Genomic DNA, 23,394 nt, shown 5'->3' on the forward strand with positions numbered 1-23,394 from the left:
TAACTTGATTACTTAGGTATTTTATTTTAGTGATACAAAGCTGCCTAACACAATCAACTTTTAAGGGAATTTTAAGAGAGCTTATCTATTCTAAGGAAAAGTTTTCCCCAATTCTAATATGTCTTAATTGCTTTTGGATTTGTAAATACTTCTGAGAATTTATTTAAAGTTACAGAACACTCCATACAAAGATACACAATATGACTAGATGGCAGGTAATTGTGTGCATGTGCACCCATGCAAGCGTGTGAACACATGCACACTCACACCCCTTTGGGACTCTCAGGTCCTCTTACAAAGCTTATTCATGAACTGCAGTTTAAGAATCCATTTCCCAAGACACATCAGAGCATAGAGAAGGTTTTAGACTCAAAGAGTATTACACAATTTAACCTAAAATGCTTTTACTTTTTTTTCCTTTTTATTGGTTCTTTTTAGTTATACATGTCAGTAGAATCCATTTTGAAATAATCATACAAGAATGGACTATATCGTGTTCTAATTCAGACCCCAGTATCTCTCCTAAAATTCTTTGTCTTATGGTTATTATTTTATAATTTCTTTTTAGGAAAATGGTGAAATAAATAAGATCAGTTCTAACTTTGAACCAAAAATCCAGACTACTCACAGATTTTTAAAGAAAGAAAAATAAAAATATAGGCAAATTTTAAAAAAATATGGAATATTTTTCAAAAGAGTCATGTAGAGAAAGCTTAGGACACAAACAGCAAAAGCCATAAAAAAATTCTGCAGTACAAAAATATCATTAAAAGTCAAAATAGATATAATAAAATGACTTGGCAATTGTCCTCAAAATGTTCATTTAAAAATAGGCTTTATTTTTTAGATAAATTTCAGACTTATAGAAATATTGAATAGAATGTACAAGAAGTTTTCACATACTTCCTCCCTCTGCTCAGTTTCTCTTATTGTTAACATGTGGCAATGATGTAGTATATTTGTTACAACTAAGCCAATAAAACCAATACTGAAATATTATTATTAACTGAACTTCACAGTTTACATTAGTACTTACTCTTTGTGTTGTGCAATTCTATGGGTCTTGCCAAACACACAGTGTCAAGTAGCCACCATTACTATATCATATGGAATAATTTCACTGCTCTAAGAATACCCTCTGCATCACCTATGTATCTCTCCTCTCTTTTACCCCTGGCACACATTTTACCCTCTACCACTCCCTTCTACCCCTTTGACTTTCTACCCCTGTTTCTATAGTTTTGCTTTTTCCATAATGTCATATAGTTGGAATCTTACAGCATACAGCCTTTTTAGATTGCTTCTTTGACTTAACAATACACATTTAAGTTTTATACATGTCTTCTCATGGATTGACATCTTATTTCTTTTTATTGATTAATAATATTCCATTGTATTGACATACCACAGTTTTTTATCCATTTACCTATTGAAGAATATCTTAGTTGCTTCCAAGTTTGGGCAATTATGAATAAAACCATTATAAACATTTGTATGCAGGTTTTTGTGTGGACGCTAAGTTTTCATCTCATTTGGATAAATACCTAAGAGTGCAATTGCTAGATCATATGGAAAGGCTATGTTTAGCTTTGTAAAATACTGCCAAATTGTCTTACAAAGAGGCTGTACAATTTTGCATTTCTAACAGCAATGAATGAGAGTTCTTGTCACTCCACATCCTTGCCAGAATTTGGTGATGTTAGCATTTTGGATGTTAGCCATTCTATAGGTGTATAGTGGTATCATGTTTTAATTTGCATTTCCTTATTGACATGTGATGCTGAGTATCTTTTCATATGCTTATTTACTATCTATCTATCTTCTTTGTTAAGGTGTATATTAAGGTATTTTATGCATTTTTAATTGTGTTGTCTGTTTTCTTGTTGGATTTTAAGAGTTTTTTGTATATTTTGAATACAAGTTTTTTTTCATATGCTTTACAATTTTTTTTAGTCTGTTGCTTATCTTTTCATCCTCTTTATGACCATACCTCTTTGCTTGACAATTCCACTTTAGAAATCTGCCCTTCAGATTTACTTCTGTACATGTAAGACAAAATTCAAGGAAATTTGCCTTATTATTTGTGGTAGTAAATGAAGGGAAAAAAACTCTATATATTCTTTAATGAAGAGCTAATTAAATTATGATACATGCACCTGTGGAAAACTATTCAGCTGTTAGAAAGAATTAGGTATTCTATACTTTCTGAGTTGTTAATAAAAGGACATTTGCATAGTATAACAAAATTTTGTCATTTAATCCTGGGGATATTTTTGGAAGTAGTCATCTATGAAAAGGCAAACTGGACAAGCAAAGTGAGAAAAGACATAACTTCATCACTTACCCTTTGTCCTGTTTAAAAGTTTTACAGTATGCATTTAGTTCTATTCAACAATAATTCTTAAATTAGAAAAAATAATAAAGATCATGTTGTTATTGACATGAAGGGACAACACTTGGATTCCTAATGTCACTTTACTTTTCTACAAATAGCTCATAAAACTAGTTTATTTAAAAGGTACTTATCAAGACTATACATTCAGGGATCATTTCTACAGTTAGTTACTAAAAGGCACTTAGCCTGAGAACATTGACACTAGTTTCAAGTATACACTTGGCAAATTTCTTTCTGGAAATAACTATCTGCCATCATGTAGGTATAGTTTAAGTCTTAGGAAAAAAGACATGTATTTATCATTTCACTCCCGAATACATTATGTTTATTCACTAAATGTAATGTGCTCAGATGTTTATATAAACCATCTGCCTATTTTCAAGATGAGTAAGGAAAAAAGATAAGCTTTCCAACACTTCTCTTCCCGGTACACAATTTTAGAGAGGGAAAAAAGTGAATAATCAAGTAATTATGATAACCTTTAAAATATATTCCCCCAAAAAATTTAAAAAATTTTTAAAAGCTTAATCTTTTATGGGAAAGCAAATGGGATTATTTTAGGCAGGATTAATAATACTGAATCCATAGTAATAAGATCTCTTGTGATTTTAATGAATTGTGGCATTTTTATATTTCTTTGGAATTCAAAATGGTCAATTTCAAATTTGGACAGTGTAAGACTTTATGAGCATTGTGAACACTTGGGGAATTATAGTAATATATTTTAAAAAATATTTAAAATTCTATATACTTGTTATTGTCTAGAAAAGGTAGTCCATTTTTGGCTCATCAGATATTTCCATGTGATCAATATGGTCTCTCTAAGAGCGTGCCTAGATTAAGGATCTCAGAAGAGAGCAGAGGGTCACAAGAGTGCCAGCTGCTCAACAGTTTCCCCTACAGAGTTCTCTGTGGTTCATTTTACAGTGCTGGTTAGTTTCCACACTGCCTCTTTCTTTCATAGAGAGTGCGGGTTGGCAGTACTTCCCTGTGACATCCACTTTCACACCCAAATTGGTCTTCATAGGTTCCCATTGTGTGCACTACAAAGCAACTTGCCTTGTTGGCAGCTCTAAGTGGGAACTACAAGTCTTTCTTTTCTTCACTGTTCTTTTCTGGCTCACAAGCAGCCTCCCACCAAAAGCTGAATCTGTAGAAGAGACTACATCCAAGAGATAATACCATGAAAAAGTATGAAGAGAAGCCCAGGTGGCCACCTTGCAAATTTCCAATGTGGAAGCCTTCGACCTCTCTGCCCAAGAAACAGCTAAAGTCCTAGAGTAATGAGCTTTACAAACCCTAGGAGCCTCTTTACCTTAACTACATACGCCTCCCTAATACAATCCCTTAACCATCTAGCTAAGGAACTCTTAGAAGCCATTTGACCCCTCTTAAGACCCCCTAAGAGTACAAACAATCTTTCAGAAGATCTGAAATCTTTGATTCTTCTGAGACAAACCCTAAGTGTTCTTCTTACATCCAATTGAAACAGCCATTGCGCTTTGTCATTGCTGGGGCTAAAGAAAAATGAGGACCAAGAAACCTCCTGGTTTAGATAAATCTCAGATGCCACCTTTGGAAAAATTGAGGAACTGCCCAAAGAACAACTTTATTCTGAAGGAGCATTAGAAATGCCCCATAAAGCAAACCCAAAACCAGTCCATAAAATGCCATCAACTAAACAAAATGCAATAATAAGGCATCATAACAGTCAAATAACGTCCTGTTGTACTCTAAAACGATGAAATTAGCCATCAAAGCATGACCAAATAAAAGCAAATACATAAAACGACTAAGTATCTTTTCTTTCTCTGAAAAAAAAAAAAACTCTTTCTCTACAAAACTCTTGTTCACATTCAAATTACTAAGAGAACTGCCAATTTGGCTATATCTACAATATTATAGTAAATATCAAACTAGAAAGTAAAATATTTGGTTAATCATATTTTCTCTTTGTGATGCTAAGTACCTGTTAAGTACATTTTTACAACATTTATAGACAGTGAAGAAAAAAATCTTAACTTTCATCACATTGTTTAAGTTATATAGCCATGGTAGGAAACTTTTTCCAAGTTAACAAAATATGCTCCAATCAAAAAACAAATATACAGCAAACCAAATGACTTATTCTCTTTTTTCCTCCTCATTCTCTCCCACATAAGATTTTTAAGCAAATCATTAACCAAAAGGAATATTCAATAGTTAAGATACATTTGGTTCTTCAGTCATCTGTTTCACAGAATCTTGTTCATTTAAAAAACCAATTCCTTTGATAAAGATTGATTAACTTGGATACACTGGATAAAATATTTAAGATATTTCTTGAAAATTTTCCTCAAGATCATTCTTCTCAGAGTACCATTTACATAAACTTGTGTCAGATTAAATCAATCTTGGCTTTATCACAAAAAAAATAGAAATTTAAATATAGAAGAATACACATCCCACAAGAAGGTGTTCTAGTCCTCAGTCATTTCTTTTTTAAGATTTTTGTTTTTATTAGTTATACATGGTAGCATAATATATTTTGACATATTATACATATATGGAGTATAACTTCTCATTCTTCTGGTTGTACATGATATAGAATTACACTGGTTGTGTAATCATATATGCACATAGGATAGTAACATCTGATTCATTCTACTATCTTTCCTATTCCCATTCCCCCTCCCTTCCCTTCATTCCCCTTGGTCTAATTCAAAGTATTTCTATTCTTCCTCAGTTGATTCTTATGCCTACTGTTCAAAATTCCTTCTATATACTATGTTTGATAATCAACAAGTATGTTTGTATAGTACACTATCATTAATGTGATGTTGAAGTTGCTATTATCTGCCATACTGCTTTTATGATGACAAATTTGGGGTAAGACAGTACATTATGGCATAATTATATATATTCTTTGTGAATTTTATTCAAAAAATGGTTACTATTGCTCTCAGATATTCAGAATTTACAAGTCTCTACATTGCTTGATAGCTGAATGAGCTTTTTCTTTTTCTCTGATATCAACATGTTAATTTTTTCTTCAATTCTTAACCATGTCATTTTATATCTTTAAATACTTATAACACACAACTTCAACTTTGAATTTTTGCTACCCTTAAGAATAATAAAGTTCTCAGAAATGACACAAATTCTCAAGGGCCTGATCTAGTACCAAATCAAGATGATTCTCAATTGGTAGGTGCCTATATGTTTTGGAGTTCATTCTATTTTTTAATGTACACTTCATAAGAGATCAACTAGGGAGGTGGATGAGAGGTGCTTGATCTTAGCCAGGCATGATGAAATGACTACCAACAACAAATGTCAACTGTTCAAGGCACCAATATGTCAATTAAATATTTTTCATTCTCTTTTTAACAGAAATTCATATTTCTTTTCTTATAGTTTTATTTTTTGTCAGTTTCACAAATCTATAATCAACCTCTATTTTTCTTAAAATTAGCTCCATATTTGGAAAAGTGGTCACTACAATTTGAATATGGTTTGAGTCTATTCTGCAAGGATTCATGTGTTGAAAAGTTAGTCCTTAGTGTGGTAGTGTGAAGATGATGGGATCTATAAGAGATGCAGACTAGTGGGGAGTTGTTGGAGCATTCACCCTGGATGGGATCAAGGTACTTATGTTGGGACTGTTAGTTTTTGTGAGAAGGTTTTTATAAAAAGATCAAGCCTGGATCTTCCTTTCTGGCTTTCTGTCTGGCCATATGATCTCTTCCTTTTGCTTGTGCTCTTGCCAGTGTGATGCCATCTGCTATGTGGCAGTACAATTAGGAGAGCCCTCACCAAAGCCAGCACCATACCTTTTGGACTTTCAGTCTTACAATACTGTGTGCTAAATAACCTCCTTTGTTTATAAATTATCTAGCATCAGGTATTTCATTATAGTAAGAAAAAGTACTAACAGTGATTTGCATTATTTGTATTATAATAGTGCTACCTAAACTTAACCTGAAACACAGAAAGCCAGGAAACAACTTAATGTAAAACAAACGTCAATCCTACAATTTTTCTAATGTTATTTACATAAGGCAAAGTACTTTAAAAATACATTTAATTTGCTCCATATGTTTATATATGTAATTTCTTTATTAAAAAACTGGGCTTTGGGGTTGAAATTTTCAGATTATTTGTTAATCCCTGCTTCCCTCATTTTATTTTGCAGATGTAGTCATTCTCTCTAGAATGATGTATGGCATCATATAACAGAGAGTTTTGTATGTTCCATTATGATAAAAATGAAATCTATAAATATAGACATGACAACAGTCATTATTCCATTTTTGAATTCTACGTTTAATGTTAGAAACACTATTTCATAGTGCAGCTTTCTTCAAAGGGATTTTGTTAAGACTAACTGAACCTGAAACAACATATTATGTAATTACTATTTTCAATAACTCACATTTATTACTTTTATTGCTTGCTTATGATATGCTAGACATTTCTTTAAGTACTTCATTCACTAAGTCATTTAATCCTCACAACTCTTTATAACATTTTGGAATCTGAAGCGTCTAATTCTAAAAGAGAATGAAAATTCTAATAGAAACTAAAGGTATTCCTCCATGATTATTTTGAAGATGAGAAAACTGAGGTCAAAGAGACTAAACGTTTTACTCAAGATCACCTGGCTGGGCTGGGGCTGTAGCTCAGTGACAGAGTGCCTAGCATGTGTGAGTCTCTGGGTCTGTTCCTTAGCAAGCACCACATAAAAATAAACAAATGGGATGGATTCAAACTAAAACGGCTCTTCTCAGCAAAAGAAACAATCAGTGAGGTAAAAAGAGAGCCTACATTTTGGGAGCAAATTTTTACCACACACACATCAGAGCACTAATCTTGAGGATATATAAAGAACTCAAAAATCTTAACATAAGAAAAAACTAATAACCCAATCAATAAATGGGCCAAGGAATTGAACAGACACTTCTCAGAAGATGATACACAAATCAACAACAAATATATGAAAAAATGTTCAACATTTCTAGCAAATGGAGAAATGCAAATCGAAACTACTGTAAGATTTTATCTCACTCCAGTCAGAATGGCAGCTATTAAGAATACAAACAACAATAAGTGCTGGTGAGGATGTGGGGAAAAAGGCACACTCATACATTGCTGGTAGGACCACAAGTTCGTGCAGCCAATATGGAAAGCAGTTCAGAGAACCCTTGGAAAAGTGGAATTGGAACAACCATTTGACCCAGCTATCCCGCTCCTCAGCCTATACACAAAGGATTTAAAAGCAGCATACTACGGGGACACAGCCACATCAATGTTTATTTCAGCACAATTCACAATAGCTAAATTGTGGAACCAACCTAGATGCCCTTCATTAGATGAATGGATAAAGAAAATGTGGTATATATACATAATGGAATATTATTCAGCATTAAAAGAGAATAAAATCATGGCATTTGCAGGTAAATGGATGAAGCTGGAGACTATAATGCTAAGTGAAATTAGCCAATCCCAAAACATCAAATGCCAAATGATTTCTCAGATTTAAGGATGCTAATCCATAATATGCTGTGGGGGGAAGGGAGAGATGGGAGGATTAAATGAACTCTAGATAGGGCAAAGGGGAAGGAGGGGAAGGGAGAGAACATGGGGTTAGGAGAGATGGTGAAATGAGATGGACATCATTACCCTAAGTACATATATGAAGACACAAATGGTGTGACACTACATGTGTCCAATCAGAGATATGAAAAATTGTGCTCTATATGTGTAAATTGAATTGTAATACATTCTGCTGTCATATATAACAAATTGAAATAAAAAATAAAGAAATAATGGATATCATCAACACTAAAAATATATAATTAAGCATACTTGTTTACTAGCAATGTTAAAAGATATTCTTTAGACAAAAAAATGTATTATATCAAACTGAAATTTGGACCTACACAAAGAAATTATGAATGCTGAAAGTGGAATAAATGAATAAAATTGGGGGAAGAAAAACAAAATAAAGCATGCTGTCCATCTACAATTACAAAAAGAATTTTTTTTTTTTTAAAAAAAAGATCATCTGGTTGCTAGTGGCAGAAAAGGAGACACTACATTACCCAGTATGCTTATTTTTTCCATAGACCAGGCTGTGTATTTTTGGGGAAAAAAATCAATCTGATTTTAACTGTAGACAATTATCCAGACTCAACTTTGCTAATTTGAACTAAGGAATCTGCCAAGTACAAAAGATAAAAATAAAATCCATGGTGTGCACTATACTGAATGTTTATCTCAAGAATTTTACCGTGTATTTTTTCCAAGTGATGGTACAGATTCAAAGTGGCAGGAAGCAAAAACAGAGAGAAATTGTAGATTTAAACATTTAAACAAAACAGTATATTACCTGAAGTATTCCTGGGCATCTTAAGCAATAAAAACATTTCTTCAAACAGCTCTTGAACATCATTTTCCAGCTTCAAAAAAGATTTTATGAGTTGTGATAAGAATTTGAGTTCATCAAAGGAAAGGAAAATGTTTCTTCCTGTCAGTGGGCATTCAGGTGTAACTGTATGAAGAGAAGATCAATACTGTTGAACATTTTGTTTGTTTTCTCAGTAAATATTAGAACAATCTATATGGCATCATAAACCATCCAAACTAACAAGACACTCCATAAGTGAAACAAATTTGTTCATTAAGAAACACATAGAAAATCTCCTAGGAAAGTCCTTTCTTCTTGGAAGTTGGACATAAATATTCTGCTTGATTCAAATATGGCAAATAATTAATTAGGTTCATTCTTAGAGTTATAAATAGGAATGTGATGTGTTGTTCTGAAATCTTATACAATCTTATGTTTTTAAAGTCTAGCACAACTTGAATATAATCATGAGGAAACATCAGACAAACTCAAATTGAGGGACATTCTACAAAATAGCAAATACGTTCTTTTGGAGTGTAGGGTCAGGAAACAAAAAGACTATGAAATATTCTAGTCTAAATAAGCCTAAAAAGATATGAAAACTAAGTCAATACATGATCAACATTTTAGTTTGCAGTAAAGGACATTATTGGGGTTATTTGGTGAAATTTGAGCAAATCTATAATCCAAAGCTATTATTGCATGACTGTTAATATTCTGATTTAACCAACTGTACTATTATGAAAGAGAATACTCTTTAATAATGTTTGTAACTTACTCTCACTTCAGAAAAAAAAGTTTTGAGAAGAGAAAAGAAATGTAGAATTGTGATAAACTGCAAAATATTAACATTTGATAAATATGAGTATGAAAGAAATTTTGGAATTCTTCATATTATTCTGGCAACTTCTTTTGTAAGACTGAAATTAAAATAAAAGCTTTAAAAAAAGACCAGATGAGGATATATCACTCCTCAAGATCTTATACATGTTATTTCTATATCATTAAAAAGAAATAAACTAATTCAGCAAGAGAATATAGACTATATAGTTCATGAAATCATGTTTAAAAATAACACCTGTCTAAATAATTGTGGTATCTCTTGCTTGCCTAAGAACAATATAACTAAAAATAAATGAAGATTGATTTTTCTTTTTATAATTATGTTACTAGTCAAGTCTTACTACCACTTTATTATTATAGAGAACACCTTATACTCTAAGAGTTTGGAAACAGTTCATTTATTACATCCCTCAAGATAAATTTGTTTTCATTTTAGGTTGCCATCATCACATAACACTTTTGATCATGTTCTCAGGGATTTAAAGAATCCCTTATTAATGCCACTTCTTTTTTAAAATATTTTTTAGTTGTTGATGGACCCTTATTTATTTATTTACACGTGGTGCTGAGAATTGAACCCAGTGCTTCACATATACTAGGTAAGTGCTCTACCACTGAGCTACAACTCCAGTCCCTTAATGCTATTTCTTAAAATATATATTTAAGGATTATCTTAAGGAAAAATTATAAATTGGAAAAATCTATAAACACTGATGAAGTAAGCATTCAGTGTTTTTGAAGAGAAAATATTAAAGAATGCTCTTCAGAAATTATGTAGGAGTCAGTCTTGTGGTTACAAATCAAAAAACAAAAAAGATTACTTTCCTCACATGGATTTAGAAGTTTCCAGAAATGTGATTATTTTATAGATAATCCACTTCACTTCAGTCAATCTTTAAAATATTGGCATCAAACTTATAGTCATATTAGGGTCTTTCACTGAGAACAAAAAAAATGTCATGATGTCTGTGCATGTACATGAGAAAGATATCTACTAACTTCAACTGTGGAATTTACTTTTGTTCTTAAAAAATACACAAAAAAATTTTTGAAATCTACAAATACGTACAAAAACTCCATTTCATCTCTACATTGACCTCAGTCCCATATACATTAAAACCTACCTCTAAATAGCCCTAATTACATTTAGCATTCTTTAAGAATTCCAGAGTTCAGAAGATATACAAGGAGCATACATAACTAAAATTTTGCCAGACATATCATGCATCAAAAAAGAAAAAGAAAAAAAATACATAAATCATGTTCTATTTAGTCATTGCTTGATTTGCATTTGGCTAATTTGATTTCTTTTAATCTTTAATCATGGAAATAAGAGGCTAGTTTAACCTTCTAAATTGTAAAGTTCCTTTTGAATTTAATATATTTTTGAAACAAATTTTCAAAGATGTTAAGAATCTTTCCCAATTCTTTATCAGGAAAGGCCATTCAATGGTGTGAATAAAAATTAACCATATTTAACAAGGCTTTATTTGGTTGAATTCTAAATTGGAATAATTATAAATATTTACAGAATAAGCAAAGAAACATCCCAAGAAAAATCTTTAACGTTCAAAACACTACAACCTGGGGTCTGGAAATATAACTCAGTTGGTTGAGTGCTTGCCTTACATGCAGAAAGCCCTGGGTTCAATCCCTGGCACCACAAAAAACAAACAAACAAACAAACAAACAAAGCACTTGTTTAAAATTATGTAGGAATTAAGGATTCTACATGAAGAGATGTTATGTTTATGATCCAGAGTTAAAGACCTTCTTTCAGACAAATCACAATATTGAAAAGCAAATCCATTTTAATTCAACAAATCTTTAGAACTTAATAATGAAAGAGGACAGAATAATATGTATGACCTAAATCTAATCATTTTTGTCCCAAAGAAGCAATGATTATGGTGGAGCCCCATTAATTAGTAGTCCTTATTTCCTATCATTAGTAGCTCAGTGTTCTCCCAAGAGTATTGTGAGGGTTCTTAATTTATGGGGAAAATACTTCTGTGATAAATTCATTTTGTGAAAGGCCAATTAAAGCAAAATTAAACACAAAGGATGGAATTGCATTTCCCAAACTTATTTGACTTATTTCCCCCACTGTTATCTCACAGGACTAGTGTCCTAATCATCGCACTTAGTTCATGATTTCTATGTACGGAAACATATCTAGTTTTCTGTCCCTGAGATTCTTCACTGCTAGCTAAGTTAGGAAAGGATTTCTCCCAGCAGAAATTTTCTTTCTTTAAAGTAATCTCTTTTCCTTTTCTTTGAATATGATTTCTGTTTGTTCCTCTCCTCCAGATCACCTCTCCAGAAAACTTCATCTGGATATAATCAATTGATCCAGAGAGCCTCTTTCTTCATCTATGTCAATCTGAGCTTTATTTATTCATTCATTAAATCATTTATTTAAATAACTATGGAACTGCTTTGCTTTCAAGAAGACTTGGACATGCATGTTTATACACACAATCTTTGGCCTGCCACCAATGATTGCTATAAAATATCTGAAATAATGACTGATGACTGTTGATTATTGTATAATGAGCTCTAATTTTTTTTTAGTTGTAGATGAACACCTTTATTTTATTTATTTTTATGTGATGCTGAGGATTGAACCTAGTGCCTCACATGTACTAGGCAAGAACTCTACTACAGAGCTATAACCCCAGATCTCTGATTCTTAGGAAATATAAATTTCACCTAAATCTTAATAATATTATAAAGAAAAAATTTCCATTTTAGGGCAAGACTTCCTTTAGTTTACCATCAACTAGTAATAAGTAAGTCTATGTAAATAATAACTAAATAATTTTTTTCTTCCATAATTTTAATTTAAAATTTTCTAAAATGTAGTCCAAACTTCTCTGCCTTCCTATTTTTCAGACTATTTAGAGAACATTTTAAATTTTACTTCACAACAGGCTTATGATGAAAGTTACTTCTATGTTGCATACAGAGACTAATGTTTGTTCCTCTGTTAAAGGGTATTTTTAAACTGATAACCATTTGAAAAAGGTTATATGATCAAATAAGCTTGGGAAACCCTACATACTACATTGTATTAAGGTGATTCATAATGCAAATTAGCATATTAAAGTTTCTGTTTGCTTCTATAATAAAGTAAAAAAAAATAGAACAATGTTTCTCAAATTTTCCACCTGTGAACCCCAGTTTCCCAACACACCAATTCATTTGTGAGATTTTCTTAAAAACAACTGTTCAGGTGATCACTGTGCAACCTGAGTATTTATATCTGTTTTTCTTTTCATTGTTAGACTTTCCCATGTGGATTCTTGAGGCTGGTTGTGTGACTAATTTTACTAGTATTTTCTTTCACTTGTAAACTGCTGCTCCTAATATCATCATGGTGTTTTTTGCAGACCATTTAAAGAAATTAATGAAAAGTCTCCTAAATCCACTTATTGGAAAATCTCTATGTAGGCACAGTTTGAGGGCTAAAAACCTTACTTTCTAAAAATCCACTGATGCTCTCAAAGGACAGAAGGTCCAGGATCTCCTGGATTACTAAAAATGCAAATCCCAGGATCACCTCCAGATCTCATGAATCAGCATCTCTGTGCAATCAGCCCCACAAATATTCCTTTTAAGTTAACTTCCCAAGTGAGTTTTTTTGCACACTAAAGTTTGAGACCACTGCCTGAGGGGTCCATGAGCTCTAGTTACAATACTTTTGGTTAAAAATCACCCATTAGGCATCAGAAAATCTGGATTCTGATATTAGAAAGTCAACCAAAAAGGTACTAGTGTGTTAAACACGGATGACTTTTTTTTTTTTTTTTCCTGTGATGCTTCCTGGGGATTGAGCCCAGGGCTTCATATAATCTAGGCAAGTGCTTTAGCAATGAACTAGACCCCCTAGGCCTTTATATGCTTTATTTTGAGACAGGGTCTCCCTAAGTTGCCCAGGCTGGCCTCAAATTTGGAAAGAAATATGGATAATCTGTAGGAAATTTTAAAGATCCCTAGGCAAAAGAAAAACTGCTATTAGGGGAAAAAAAAAAAAAGACTAAAGACTAGTTGAAGTTCATTTGTCACAAACATAAAATGATTTCCATAATGTCAAAGACTAAGCCCAGTTTATTCATTTTCAGCATCTCTGAACCAAGCAAAATCTTTTATATAAAGTAGAACTGAAAAACTGAAAAACGTCCAGTAAAAAAAACAAAACAATTGAAATTTCATGGGCCCTAGAAATAGCTAGGTTTGGCCCAAAACACATATTTTAATCCTAATTCCAAAATGTAATCTTCAAAACAACAAGTATTTATAGTGTGAGTTTGTAAATAAAGAAAAATTATAATACTCTATAAACAGTCTGTATAGTATTCTGTTTGACAAAATACAATCGACAATTACTTCTAAAATAGAAAATGTGTGCAAAAGAATATAAAAACAACAATGGACTAGGAAACAGAGCATATTAAAGCACATCCTTCTAAGGTATGATTTTTTTTGTGTTCTTAAAAAATAAAATTATGCTTCAGGGGTAAAATTTTATCCTGAAAAAAAGGGAATGGATGTTCTCAGAATTTTTTTCTTTTTTTATTTATTATATACATAAATATATATACATAAATAACATTTACCAAAAAAATTCTCTTGCTCTCTCTCTTTCCACATACATATAGTTATATAAATAAATGTGCATATATTTATAAATGTGTATTTACAGATATCTGTATATATGTTTGTATACATAAATATCTATATGTTCATATGATATATTTATTGATGTATCATTCATAAAGAATACAGACTATATATTTAAAAGTGCCCAGGAACAGTGGCAACACTTGTAATCTCAGCGACTCAGGAGGCTGAGGAACGAGAATCCTAAATTCAAGGTGAGCCTGGGCAACTAGTCAAGACCCTGTCCCAAAATAAAAATTATAAAGGACATGAATAATAGCTCAGTGGTAGGGAGCCCCTGGGTTCAATCCCTAGTTCAGAAAAATAAAAGTGTTTTTCACCTCATGACTGATAGATAAATAATTAGTCCCATTCTCTTCTAGTAAAATTTAGGTCATGGAAATATATCCAGAGAAATATTAAGGCTTCTCATAATTGATCTGCAACAAAACAGCATTTGGAATGAATTTCAAACTCCAGCTAAATCAGACAAACCATAAGAATACAGGTAGTGGCTGAAAGCACACATATTATTTTCAAAAACCATTAGCAACAGAATTCTTGTTAATAATAGCATTAAGATACTGGAGAAAATGAGAAGCTACAAACTCAGATAATCTGAAGCTGGTGGATCAGTATAATAGGATAAAAGGTGCACATTTCAGTTTTCCCAAGAAAAATGAACATTAGTCACCCTGCTATTGACTGCAAATGGATCCATTTGCAGTGGGGAGGTATTCTCAGTGCCACCTGACAAGTGATATAAAAAAGGTGACACACAAATGCCATTGAAGGTCTTATTACAGATGAAATTTATGACATAATCCAAATGGAATACATTTGTTCCAGTAAAGAAAACTTTTAAACAGTCTTATAATATGAAGACAGCAGGGACTGAATAAGAGCAAGTAAGAAATAGTTTTCCCAGCACCCAAGAGAACAGGTGAGCCCACTAAGTATATACCAGAGCCTGAAGAAGCCAAGGCCTCCCTGAGTGCATGGTTCCATAGAGCCACAAACAGGGGAAGAACAGAATGCAAACACTACAATGCTGAATTTGTAAAGAAGCTTCTTTGTCATGTAAGCCTAAAAAGTAACTGGAAAATCAGGTATTGCATCTGCCACATGCACTGAGAAGAAATTGGAACTGTTTTTTCTCTTTTTTTCTCCAGCATTGTTTTTGTATCTTTTACTATTTTGCAAATTTATATGACTAGGAAGACAATTGAGGTAAAAGTAAGAAAAGAAATATCTCCACCTTAGTTTTCAGAATTGAATGTATTCCTTCTCTCTTCTGAAGAGGCTTCCATATGTACCGCCCACAATAGGGTAAAATTTAGAATGAGTGAATGAGGACTGAGTGAATAAATGATTAAAAGAATAAAGCTTAAATCTCTGAAGTTGAGTGAAAATGTAACCTGATCTAAGCTGACAGAAATTCAGAAACCCCACAGGTAAGTATCAGGAACCCTCTCCTAAATGGTCAGAGAGTAGAGAAACAATTACAATGTTGAGGAAGCTTAGCCTCATAAATGTTAATGAAGCTGGATTTGAATTCAGGAATCACTTATCTTTTAGAAGCTGGAAGTTGGACCCCTTTGTCTCTCTCTTTCTCTCTTTCCATTTCTGCCCCCCGCCACACACATACCAAGTTTTATCATGTGAGGCACTATTTAGAGTCTAAGAGGTGATATATAGAATGGCTAACACCTGAAATCTACAAGCCAGAAAGCTGGGTTCAAATGTGGGTACTACTGTCTACTACCTGTGTGACCATACAAGTTACTTAGTCTCTTATGCCTCAATAGTATATGAGGTTTAACTGAGTTAACACTTTAAAACAGTATCCCCTGGAGGTAGGAAGTGCTGTACAAATGTTAGATACTACTGCCATCTCCTCTGAGAAGCCTACCCTCAAATACCAGGCTGGGTTAGAGTCCTGTTCTCTATGCTCCTTTCTATTTCACTTTGCACATACTTCATTTTAGCATTTAGTATGTCACATTATAATTGTTAGTTTGGGAATTGTCTACTAAAACTTTAAGTTCCTTTAGGTAGAGATCTTTTTTCCCCATAATTATATTCCCATTACTCATCAGAGTACCCACATGAATGATTTAAAAATGAAACATGTTTGGTGACTGTCAAGAGACAAAACCAATTGTTCTTAACTCATTTTCCTCCACCATAAACATACTTTTAAAATAAAAATTGAATATTTCATCTAGTATAAATCTAATATTTATACAGTAATAAAATTCCATAATATCTCATTTTATTCATATCGTTACTGTATACCCATATTGATTTCATATTAATTCTATATGCCAATTTTATACTAAATATGATTTCATATTATAGTACTGAAGGCCCTTTGAAGAGGGCCATACAACAAACATAGCTTTGCTTCACATACCAAGAGAAACTTAAGTAGCTAGAAAGGTAGAGATAGAGTCACCTGAAGCTATCCTCTGTGTCAGTGAAAAGAAACTGCTTCTATTATTTTCTTCGATGGTTCCCAGGCCAACACTGGCTCCACTGGATGTCACCTAAACTTACTATTAAATGATAAAATTCTCTCACACTCCATTTCATCTCCTCTGGCAAAAGAGGTCAGTATTACATTAGCAAGAGATCTGACTTAATGCTCATTTGCCAAGAGTATCATACTCTTGTTCCTCTCCTCTATTCTTTCTTTTTGACAAAGAACATGAGAGAGAATATCTGACTACTGACATAGCCACTGTTGGTTGAGGATACTAATCAAAGAACAGGTTACATTTAAATCCCAGTTGTAAATACTTGAATATGCTGACCCTTTCAAGAAACATCTTCATGAAAGGTGTCTCTTGAGTACAATGAAATGGGTTCTAAATTTTAAGTACTTACATGATAATGGTGTATTATTAATGAAATATCGTCCTAATATTTCTTTCTCAGTCTCAAACTTTGCTAGAGTGTGGTTAATTATATTTCTTATCATATATGTTACTTTCTCTTATCATGACTAAAAATTAACCTATAGAAAAAACCTTAAACCAAGTTAACAATTCATTTTTACTATAGCTTCAGGTTGGATCTGAAAATCAATATTTCATTTTTTAAAAGAATATGCCATGACAGAGAAATTACATTATCAGCTCTTAATATAACATGTTAAAAAATTAACTTTAAAAATTTAGCACAGGAATAAAAATAATGCCATCATCAAAAAGACAGATTTAAGTAAGATATCTGCTGAGTGTGCTTCCTAATATATTTTCTAATTGAATCATAACCTTTCAAGAGAGTTTGAACACTTTTCTTCTCCTATACTAAAAATAAAGTATAAGATTCACTTCACACTCTTTTTTTTAACACCAGGTAGAAAATTGTAATTCTTATGAATGTATGTTAACGTTACAATGAAAAGAGATAGCCATGGTGATAATAGCAATTTTTTGTACCCTCCTGGAAAGTTGTCCTCATAAGCTTATTATTCTATCAGAGCAGGGTGCAGGCCTTAGAGGTAGGGAAGACATTTCCCATGTGTGATGGCCCTTTGTCTAGTAAATTTTATAGTTAGTCTTACCTTTTTAGCTGCCCTTCTCACCTAAGAAAAAGTTATGTAGTCATAAAGGTAAAGTCCTATTTCCTTCAAACTTCAAATACAACTTGGAGCACCTGGGAGGCAGAAACTATCTTTTATAATAATGTCTTTCTCAAAAGACATATGGTCTACAAAAAGCCCCTTTAAGCCTTTAAGTGGGTTTCACTTGCTAATTAAGAAAAAAAAAAAAAAAAAAAGAAAAAGAAAAAGTGCCAGCAAAGCAAGTAAATGATACCATGTAACAAGTGCCTCTAGTGGTGAGAAGAGGTATACAGGGCAGTTTGAAAGCAAGAGTGGGGAGACTCACAGGGCCATGACTCAGAACAGTCACCATGGGGTCTGGCTGCCATGTTTGTCTAATAAGTTAACCTCTCCAACTATTTTAGTTCAGAAGAGAAGAAATACCAATAAGACATAAGATGCCAAGAGAAGTCTGTGAATAAGAAACTAAATGAAGAAAATACCAGGAGTTGATTGTCATCCTATTTTGATATTTTATATCAAAATTTATATATATATATATATATATATATATATATATATATATATATATATATATATATATCAGTACTGGGCTCTGTTAGGTTTTTTCCTTCAAGGGAAAATTTTTTAACTGAAAAAGAACAAATGAAAAACACATGGAAAATTAAACAACCTTATTTTTTATTTTTAGTATATAATCAAATATTAGACTTACTTGATTTTATGTTATAATAGAAGCATAAAACCTCATTCAAGAAACACAAATACTTCAAAAGTAAATCATTGTCTTTTGCATAGAGTGTTTTTTGGTGACTGGATTTTGATAAAGAAGAAAGGAAGAGTAGATGGAAAAGGAAGAAAAGAAAAAGGCAGTGAGAGGTGAGGAGAGAACAGGTCCTCTTAAATGGAGGTGAGTGTATTATATATAGCTCCTGGGATGAACTTGGCCTAGTGCTTATCTTGTTGAGTTCTATAAGCTCAACATAGTTTGAGTACTCCCCAATACCAAAAGGAAAAAAAAAAAGCCAATGGGCGCTTCAGTGTACATTATCATTTATACAAATACCTTTCTTTCAAATACCAAGATCTACCAATATTAGAAAATAATTATGTAATGCTTAGTAGGTATCAAATACTGTTATAAGTATTTTCCCACACATTCAGGCTAATTCTCTAAGCTCTGTGAGGAAAGAATTAATGTTAGCATTTGCCTCTAAAGTATAAAAAGGTTAAATATCTTGTACAAGGTCACAAAGTTCATAAACAAAGTCCAGGACTTCAAGGAAATCTGGCTCCATACTCCACACTTTAAAAAAAAGAAAACACTTTATTGGTGTCAATCAAATGTTCGCATGCATTAGAATTATCTATAGAGCTCTTAACACACAGACTGATTGACTGGATCACCTCCAAAGTTTCTGATTCAGTGAGTCTGGGGTTGAGCCTGAGATTTTAGATTTCTAACTTGTTCTAGGCGCTGGTGCTGCTGAGTTGGAAACCACCCCTCTGAAAGCCACCTCTATTAGCTCCATATTAATTTTTGGTATACCTACCTAGCCACCCTATTTTTAAGTTTTATGGATTTGCCTAAGTATTATCAAAATTCACACTTGGATTTTTGGGGGCTGTGAGGGAATGCTTTTCAAGATAGCTTCCTCATATCCTTTCCCTGTTTATAAAATCGTATACATCAATGGACAATTTCTGCTTCTTAAACACATCTCTCCTTACCTTTCTGCTCACAAACTTTTAATTATAATACCACATGTAATCTAAGCATCAAAGACTGGCTTTTAAGACTTTTGGTGATCTGTTCCTAAGCTAGCTATCTCATCACTCATTCAGCTGTCCATTTATTTAACACCTTAGTTCTTCTGCCCAGCATTCCTTTCCCTCTTCTAATAACATGCTTATCCCTTGGTCAATCATAGCTCTCTTCTGCTGAGTTGGAAACCACCCCTCTGAAAGCCACCTCTATTAGCTCCATATTAATTTTTGGTATACCTACCTAGCCACCCTATTCTTAAGTTTTATGGATTTGCCTCAGTATAAACTCCTTTCAAAGGCTTGTTTAGTTCTTTGTTCAATTGTGTTAAACACTATATTCTTCTTTTAATAAATGCTCTTTCATTTTTGTATAAGAATCATAGATGAGGAAGAACAAAATGTCACTTGCAAGATTAGAGTTATGGCTAATGCCATCATCAATTATTTATAGACTAGGTACTAAACATAGTTCTCTTTCTTGTTTTCAGCAAGCAACAGAAACCTCTACTGCTGATACCCTCTGAAGTGAAAGGAAATCTTCTCTTTCTGTTAGCCTATGGAAAGTATACTCATGGCCAGACTCAAGTCCGGATCTTTAAGAAGTTTTTCTGGTTTGCTCTTCTTACTCCAAAATCTTCCTTCCTTGAATTCTTAATGCATTTGAAATCTTACACAAATAACTTGGTAATTTTTAATTGGGCTTTCTATGCATTTCCCCCTGTTTTATTTTTTTTGGGGGGTTAGACTTTTTTACCTCCTGGATTTGAAGGTACCTAAAGACATTATTTTAATCATAATACCACATGTAATCTAAGCATCAAAGACTGGCTTTTAAGACATAATCAAACAAAATCAGGTTTTAAATTCATTTCAAACTTCAGGGAAAATATTGCATTGGGGAAAGTGGTTTTCTCAAATGAAAAATTTTAGTTACTCCAGAGTTAGCTGAGGTAGGGAGCAGAAAGTAGAACCAGACTATGGACTAAGGCATCCAGTAGAATAAACAGGCTTGAGCTAGAAGATGCGACAAGACCTGAGAAACAAAGCTCAGGTTTTCTTTCCAAGAAAACCCTCCATTCTGTGTACATTCTCCACTTTAGAATTCATTTCAGAGCTCTTTTTCCTTGTGGTGTAGGAAAACACCAGAAAACAAATACTGTTTTTTATCTGCTCCTGCTTTTTGTTTCTGCAGATCCTGCCCACACTGTAACCCACAAGGCTTCAATACATCTTGATTGCCCTGGACTGAAGTCAGAAGGGACCCCTACCTGGTAGAATCCTTTCCCCCCAGAACTCTGCAACTGCTTGTCTGCATAACTCCCAGTAGCTCTTCAAATATTTGTATTTTATTTCTTGATCTAGATAGGGAGGCAATGATCTTTCTTTTTAAATTCCCATTAATCTTAGCACACTATTTTAAAAATAGAATGGGCTTTAATTAATAAGTTGATTAGTTGGCTGCCAGTATAGACTATTATACCTTCAGATTCTGATTTATTTTAAAAATATGGGTCAGTTAAAAAATATTCATTGAACTCCTGGTATGTGATAGGCAATGAATTGGGTTCTGGAGAAAATAAATAACACTTGCCCTTGAGGTGCTTAGAGTCCATATGGGGAGACAGTCTCCTAATTATATATTTTAATAGAATACACTAAGAGCCTTAAGATAGGCATATGGAGATGCTGTGGGAGCATGGATTAGGAGCTATGGTTTATGAAAGCTTCCTAGATGTGAACTGTCATAAAGGATCAATGGGAATTAGGCAAAGAAGGGTAGGTATATGGTAACACTACATTGGTATATGATGGCAAGTTACCTTGTCAATACTTCATATATATGTATATGTATATAATGTATATTTCAATGTGTATGTATTTATGTATATGTTTTAAATAAGGATAATGATACCACTTAGCTTGTGTCAGAACTATGATTAATATCTATATTAATGCTAAGACACTGTGAGGAAGGTTTTATAATTATTATTACCTCTACCTTCTAGATTAAAGGAGGGATGCTCATGGAAAAAAGGCCATCTATCCAAAGTCTCATAGCTGCTAAGTGGAAAAACTGGAAAGCAAAGTCAAGAGCTATAGGAAACAGAGAATTAAGTGTTCCTCTGTCACTGCCATCCTTTGCTCAGGCCTATTTTGTAGCAATGAGAGGATAACTGGCAAGATAGCAATAACCTTGATGATCCAGAAGGAGGCAGGCGAGCACAGAGATTTCAATACTTAAGAATCATAATTAATGACAATGTCTAAATGAATACATGCATTAATCTGGATAGTTGTGCTTCTAAATATTTGTAGTTAAGACTTACAATATATATTTATTTTAGAGGACAGTTTGGAAAAAATACATTATACATATATACACCAATACTAATTTAGTTTATTGTCTGTCCCCGGAATATCACTTTTAAAGATACATAAGTGCACAAAGAAAAGAAACCGGGAAAATCCTAATTTCTATCATGGAGTTGGTTAAAATTATATAATCACACAGTACATAACTTTAGCCTATAAAAAGAATAATGCAGATCATTCTGTATGTATTAATACAAAAAGAGGCCCATGGTATAGTAAGTTACAACAAAATTGCAGAGAAATTTGTAGAATGTACATGCATAAGTGTGGAAGGGCACAAACCCAATTGTTAACAGGGATTGCTTTAAGGGGCTAGGATTAAGGGTATGGAAGAGACAGAACACTTTTAATTTTATACATTTTAAATACATACACATACATCTGTGTAACAGTGGACAACAGTGGGCATATATTGATTTTGAGAAGAAAAAGTTATTTTTCTGAGTGAGTTAAAATGTAGTAAGATCTATTTAAATTTAGCCATATGCGAATAAATTGTGCCTACCTCTATATTATGAACTAACATGACACTGCTGTAAAGAATGTCAGAACTGACTGCAATGACATGGGGAAAGGTCATGAAGTATTAAGTGAAAAAATACATTCTAGAACAATATGTCAATTTTGATCAAACATTTTAAAATTATAAATGCACACATGAATTTTTAAATGTACGAAAGAAAATATTCAAAAAAGAAATATTCTAGAATATTCAACAAAATGTGAATAAGAGTGATGACCCTCGGGGTTAGGACTGGAAGGAAGAGAATATGAAGACTTTTTATGTATATTTAATGTCTTAATTTTTATAACAAAAAATTTATTACTCTAATAATTTCTTTAGAGTAATAAAAACATCCCTTGAAAAATGCAATTTTAGCAGTGGAATCACTTCATTTTCACTTTATTTCAGATCTTAAATATCTGTCATCATGAAATCTACAAATGTGCCTGAGTCAGAATTTCAGATTTATTAAGTTTATGAAATTTGTAACAGCATAACTTTCATGTTTGACCCTAAAGACTGTAAATAAAGTAAAAATATTTTCATATATTTAAAAAATCTTAGTTTTTCTCTTTTCCGCTCCCTACTTCTATAATGTAAATCAAGGTCCTCTTCATATATCTAGCTGGAAATGAATGCTCTGCCTGTAACACTTCCTAGAACAAGCTAAACAACCTTGACTTTGTCATTTCTAACACTGAAGAAACAATTTGAGACTTTCATAAATTTTTTTTCACCAGTTTTAATATTTCTGAGATAAACAATAACAAAGCCGGGGGTGATGGCACACTCTTGAGAGGCTGAGGCAGGAGGATCACAAGTTAAAAACTAGCCTCAGCAACTTAGTGAGGTCATAAGCAACTCAGTGAGACCCTGTCTCTAAATAAAAT

General features: G+C 32.7%; 1 protein-coding gene across 1 annotated transcript in view; it reads right to left on the reverse strand.

Moving 5' to 3' along the window:
• Kiaa0825 (KIAA0825 ortholog) overlaps positions 1–23,394 on the reverse strand; it is a 378,474-nt gene that overhangs the window by 272,565 nt on the left and 82,515 nt on the right. Inside the window, exon 7 of the mRNA XM_077800531.1 lies at positions 8,766–8,927. Within this exon, the coding sequence (XP_077656657.1) occupies positions 8,766–8,927 (162 nt within the window). The remainder of the gene's footprint in view (positions 1–8,765; positions 8,928–23,394) is intronic.

Source organism: Urocitellus parryii, chromosome 1 (assembly GCF_045843805.1).
Source record: "Urocitellus parryii isolate mUroPar1 chromosome 1, mUroPar1.hap1, whole genome shotgun sequence".
Taxonomy (NCBI): Eukaryota; Metazoa; Chordata; class Mammalia; order Rodentia; family Sciuridae; genus Urocitellus; species Urocitellus parryii.